Consider the following 6,109-nt stretch of genomic DNA (forward strand, 5'->3'; position numbering starts at 1 on the left):
ATTAATATGAGCAATGAGGGTTGAAATAAATGAAATTTACCTTAAATTCCAACTTCTTTAGCTCTTTTTGATTTGATGAAACACAAGAATGGAGATTTGGAGTGAAAAACTTGATTGAGGATGAATGAGTTTTTGGAGAGGGTTTAAGGAAAAAATGGAAATGGACTTTGATCATGCAGGTGGTTATTTTAGCAATTTCACATTTGATTTTTTTAAAGATGCATCTTCGGAATAATCTGACATGCAAAGGTGGCAACATTCCAAATTCTTGCTTAAATGTACCAGAGGTACATCTCCAGATTTCTCTCTATAATGATTAATTCGCAAATTATTTTATGAAACTTTCAGAGAGGTATCTCTGAGAATAATTTTTCTTTGCCTATAGAGTCAAACCAAATTTACTTGTTTGTGTATGATACAAAAGGTGCGTCCAAAAATATATTTTCGAAATCAGAAAAATATCTTCCATTTTCCATAAGATTCTTTTACCCTATAAAGTGTGCATTAAGAAACTCTCAAAAAGTCTATCCAATTCATAGAAAAAAGGCCAAGTCCAATTCACAATAAAAGCCCATAAAAAACGCACCACCATTGCAAATCTAAAAAACAACACAATTTTCCTTCCTCCTTCTCTTCTCCCTCTGCAAATCTGAATCTATTCCAGCAACCATCCAAGATCTAGATCCATCCATCAATGGCTACACCAGATCACCTGTTCAACCTCCGTAACAACTTCTACCTCGGCGCATACCAAGCCGCCATCAACAGCAGCGAAGTTAACGGCCTCTCTCAAGACGACGTCGTCGAGCGCGACACTCTCGTCCACCGCTGCTACATCGCACTCGGTCAGTTACAGTTCGTTATCTCCGAAATCAACGATTCCGCTCCTACTCCTCTTCAGGCCGTTAAATTGCTCGCTCTCTATTTCTCATCTCCCGATTCCAAGGTCGCAATTTATCATTTCTCTCAATTTGTCGTTCTCCTTTTGATTTATCGTAAATTTATCGTTTCTGTTGTTCTTCGTGTTGTAGGAATCTGCGATCTCTAGTATCAAAGAATGGCTCGCTGATCCTGCGATTGGAAACAATGCGACCTTGAGACTTGTTGCTGGAATTATCTTTTTGCATGAACAGGATTTCAATGAGGCGCTTAAATATACTAATGCTGGTGGAACCATGGAACTGTAAAATTGTTTTCATTTTGATTTAATTTGTTCATTATTTCAATTTGGATAGTATTGATGAGACGAAGTAGATATAATAGTTTGTTAGTGATTGGATCTTGGTTGGTGTTCAGGACTGCATTGAATGTGCAAATCTTCATTAAGATGCATAGGTCTGATTATGCTGAGAGACAGCTTAGGATTATGCAGCAGATCGATGAGGATCATACACTCACTCAACTTGCCAACGCGTGGCTTGATTTGTCTGTGGTAATTTTGAATATAAATTATTATTATCGCCATCCACATGAAAAGTGTTTTGGCTGTTGATTTTCGAATGTGATATATTATTATTATCGAAATGAAAATTGTCTTTCCGAGGAATAAGAATGTTGGTGAATTTGGAATTTGATGTGTTTTATTGGTGTTGGATTAGGGAGGATCGAAGATCCAAGAGGCACATTTGATCTTCCAAGATTTGTCTGAGAGATATCAGTCTACTAGTTTGCTTTTGAATGGCAAGGCTGTTTGTTGCATGCAAATGGGTAACTTTGATGAAGCTGAGACTCTTTTGGTTGAAGCACTCAACAAGGCACGTTTATTTTGCATTGCTTATTCGTTTCAATTTCATTTGACAATACTTTCATTTAAAAGGGCGTCGGTGATTTGATATTCTATTAAATAAAGATAAAAATTCTGTTGGTTCTTCGTTTTAGAGCTTTAAGATTGTGCTGGAGTAGAGTTTAATAAGGTAATTATTGGTTTTGGAAATGATGTTTGTGGTGAACTAACCCTTTGTGAATTATGCAGGATGCTAGGGATCCAGAAACACTGGCCAATCTAGTTGTATGCTGTCTTCACCTTGGCAAACCATCTTCTAAATCATTCAGGTAAGCTCCCACTTGACATATTTATTGTTATTATTCTCCTCTTTCCCTCACTTGTAATGTTTTATGTTGATTTTATTTATCCTAGCATGGATGTATATTCCCGATTTATAACAATAGAATCTTTTGTTCCTTGAAAAAATTGTTACTAAACTCTGATATAACTCTAGAATTTTAAAGTGTTAAGGACCGCAGAGGATTATTTGTGTATGAAATTTGTTTCCCCAACTAGTGCCATGAGTCATTCTTTTAGAGAGTCATTTGTTTGTAGCTCTCAATGGTTAAGATGATAGCTATTGGTAATGAGATTATTAAATAGGTGTTTTAGGATTTCAAATTCCAAAAGCCAAGCTTTGGACTCTTCTAATAAAAAGCTGTGGTATATAGTGCTAGAGTTTATATAAATGTGGTGCATTAAAATCCCTAGGGTTCAGAATGCTATGAGCTGGTTCCACACCCAGCCATTGAGTTGTGTTTTGAAGTAGTAAGTCATGAGTAGATGGGGGGTATCATTATCAGAGTTAGTTCAGTTTGAGGTTTGGCATTAAACCTAAAATATTTCACGGATGACATATATTAGAAACCAAAGTGCATTGATTGCGGTTCTGAGTTTGGCTTGTTATCCAGGCATGGTTCATTTGTGTGGCAAATCTCATTTAAAACAGCTTCATTACTGAATTATTTCCTAAACATGGCAATGGCTATTGTGCACAAGTCTATTAAACAGTGCATGGTGCACAGCATTTTTTAAAATCAAATCTCCACTGTTAGATGCTTTAATCTCATCAAATCTATTATAGACCTAATACACCAGAATTTTCCCCTCACCAACACAAGATTGCTGCATCTGAGCATTGCTCATGATCCAACTAGAAATATTTATTTTGCACTTCAAGCTGAGCGCTTACCATCCTGCCATTGCTTTCTAAGATACTAATTAATTGATAATGCAAAGTTTCCCCTCTTCATCTGTTGTTTGTTGCTTGCTTTTTTCGTCCTCTTTGCGATTTAGAACCTATTTATGGATTTGAAGTAGTTGTTTCTCATTAGTCCCACCTACAGAATAGAAAGGTCTACACCTGTTAAATTTCTAGATCAGGCATTATTCAACTACCACCTTTGCTCTTAAATCTATCACGAGAAGTCTCATAACAGAGATGGCAGCAGTTGGCAGTGTGGTGAACATGAATGCGACAGTTAAAAATCTAAACTTCCCAGGCCATAAAATAAATTAGTGGGTTTCATAGAGGATATGACGAGTAATACAATTACAAACCTTATGTTCGTTTTCATGATCTGGTGTCATGGTGGTTGAAAACAACCTTTGTAGGCAACAGAGCTTTGACAATGATGGTGGAAGTTTGATGAATCGTCTGGTGTAGGAGATAGAGCTTGATGATGGGAGAAATATGGTGGTGGTGGCTTGTCTATTGGTGGCCCGATGTTGTCGGTGCATGGGCTTTAGAGGTGTGGCATGGTGGTGGATCTCTTTAATCTAATGGTCAAAAAAAGTTATGCACCATACAACATTGACTTGAGTTGTGAACATTAGAAGAAGCCTCTAAACATATCATTCAATAGTAAACACTCCCTCTGTTCCCTATTTTAAGAGAAAATTTACTTTTTAGATTCATTGAATAACCAATGTATCTAAACAAATTATAGACCAGATACATTGTATATTCAATAAAATCTTAAAAGTAAACTTTCTCTTGTAATAATAACTAGAGGGAGTAGTAATTAGTAACATAATGTAACATCAATTCTTACAATAACAGTACACAACTTAGTTCCAATTTCTAATATTTCCTAGTGGTATTTAAGTACCAACAGAATCGTATACCACATTACTACTCCCAATAGTGAAACTGGAAAATGACAAGTCCAAAACTCTAATATCATATACTATATGCAATATTGTATTTGTTAAAATATATGTTTATTCACTTTGGTTCTGTTTAACGACTTCATTATTCTTGAAATATGAACCAGACCTTGCTGGAAAAACTATTTCAAATACCTACCTAGAAATCTTAAAGATTTTATGCTTAGAGAGAAGTTGGCATGCTTATATAATATTGTTATTCTCTTTAGTTTGCATCAGCAAAATCTGTCAAATGGATGTCCTTTAAGTTTGACAGCTACTCTCCTATTTAACTTTACTTAGTGGAGCCCTTCTTCTATTTCTTATTAGTTGAATGTCCCAATATACTTCTAGACATAGATTATTCCCTTGCAAATTGTTCTTGTGTTCTGGAGATCTTGTTACATTTCTTGTGTCAATATAATTCAATCATCTCCTTATTTATTGCCCTCTTGCTACTTAAAAAGTTATTTCTATGTAAATGATTTGCAGTTTACTTGAATTGTGAGTGCCAAATACATGAAATAATAAAGAAAATCTGAATTTTATTTCTATCTTTAACCTTTATCAAGTATTGTTGTGTTTCTATGTTTGGTTAATGTGATTGAGAATGTGAATTTTGCACTAGTGAGTGACTTGTAATTGTGCACTGTTTTGCAGCCAGCTGAAACTTTCACACCCAGATCATGTACTGGTCAAGAGGGTATCAGCAGCTGAAGAAAGCTTTGATAGAGCACTTCAATCTGTTTCATGAGCTCATGATTCAATATCTTTCATGATTTGAATGGTGTGTTGCCTTCCCGTGCAATTTTTACACCTTATCGTGGCTATTGTATTGGTTGCCTATCTTTTAGAACATAATGAGTTGGGTAAATGTGATATAGGATTTCAAAAGGATTCAAATTTTATGACAATATTGGTGTTACTTAATTAAGTCTTGATGTTTCAAAAACTACAGCTTGTATTAATTTTAATCCATGTTCATTTACATCATTTTTTACTGGAAAATGAAGAATTGTCCATTGGCAATGGCATTACTCCCATGTAATGGGTTCATTACACTTTTGTGCGCTCTTCATTTTATTGTTTGTTTTTAGATAAGCTGATTTTTTGCTACTATTAGTGCTGACTTAAGAGCAAGTGTGATTGCCTGCGAAAATTTGATAATAAAATAAGTTGGTAGAAGTAAGTTTAGTTAAAAAAAAAAAAAGAGTTTAAGGTGGAATAATTTGTATTTGATAGGTATATTAAAGGGTTGGACAATAAATTTGAATGTAAATTTAGAGAAATGTTATTGGATACGGTGTCTGACAATGTATAAAATACAACTAAGGGGTGAGTGGTGTGGTATCCGAATTGAGAGGAAACAATATAAAAGAAAAATAGTATATGCATAAAATTATACTTTAACGTAAAAGTTCCCTTATTTTGTCTTTTCTTTGATTTTGGTCTCCAAAAAACTTTAAAAAGGATTAAAATAATAATTTTTAAAATAGAGGGATCAAAATAAAAAAATAAAAAAAATAGGAGGATTAAAGTTGCAATTAAGCCAAATCGGTTTCTCTTAAAACCTATTTTTTATTTTCTTTAAAAATCCAATTTTGAAAGAAGTTTAATAAAAAAAAACTTTATAACCAATTTTTTTTTTTAAAACCAAGTTGTATCAAAAACTAACCAGCTTATTTATTTTAACTAATTTATGTCAAAAATAATTATTTAATTTTTCTTTTTTTTAAATTTGGCTCTTAAAAAAATTATCTAATTAAATCTAAATGTTATTCTTTTCAATTAATATTAATATTTAAATTTAAATACTTAAAACAAATTTGATGAGAGTATAATCAAACACATGATTAATCAACTTAACATTAACTTGATTCTATGTATAAAAATGATATAACAGTATAACAAATATTTGACAGCATTCTATGTATAAAAATGATATAGCAGAATAAAAATATTTGACAGCATTCTATGTTTAAAAATGATATAGCAGTCTCTTCAAAAAAAAATGATATAGCAGTATAAAAATATTTGACAGCATTCTGTGTTTAAAAATGATATAGCAGTATAAAAATATTTGACAACTAATATATGATCATAATGCTTAAGCGTCTGATATGTAATGTAGAAATATACTTAATACCAGAATCAAGTATCTAAATTTAATACTTAATAAAATTGGGTATCCAATAA

The 6,109-nt window shown here is 32.9% G+C and overlaps 1 protein-coding gene across 1 annotated transcript; it reads left to right on the top strand.

Moving 5' to 3' along the window:
- The first annotated feature begins 579 nt into the window (after positions 1 to 579).
- On the top strand, positions 580 to 4,901 carry LOC131637934 (coatomer subunit epsilon-1-like). The gene is made up of 6 exons (XM_058908502.1): positions 580 to 946; positions 1,032 to 1,183; positions 1,297 to 1,432; positions 1,599 to 1,754; positions 1,973 to 2,052; positions 4,574 to 4,901. Exons 1-6 carry the CDS (start codon positions 695 to 697, stop codon positions 4,665 to 4,667), a joined length of 870 nt encoding a protein of 289 aa, XP_058764485.1. The 5' UTR covers positions 580 to 694; the 3' UTR covers positions 4,668 to 4,901.
- The last annotated feature ends 1,208 nt before the right edge of the window (positions 4,902 to 6,109 follow it).

This window comes from Vicia villosa, unplaced genomic scaffold, assembly GCF_029867415.1.
Source record: "Vicia villosa cultivar HV-30 ecotype Madison, WI unplaced genomic scaffold, Vvil1.0 ctg.002117F_1_1, whole genome shotgun sequence".
Classification (NCBI taxonomy): domain Eukaryota; kingdom Viridiplantae; phylum Streptophyta; class Magnoliopsida; order Fabales; family Fabaceae; genus Vicia; species Vicia villosa.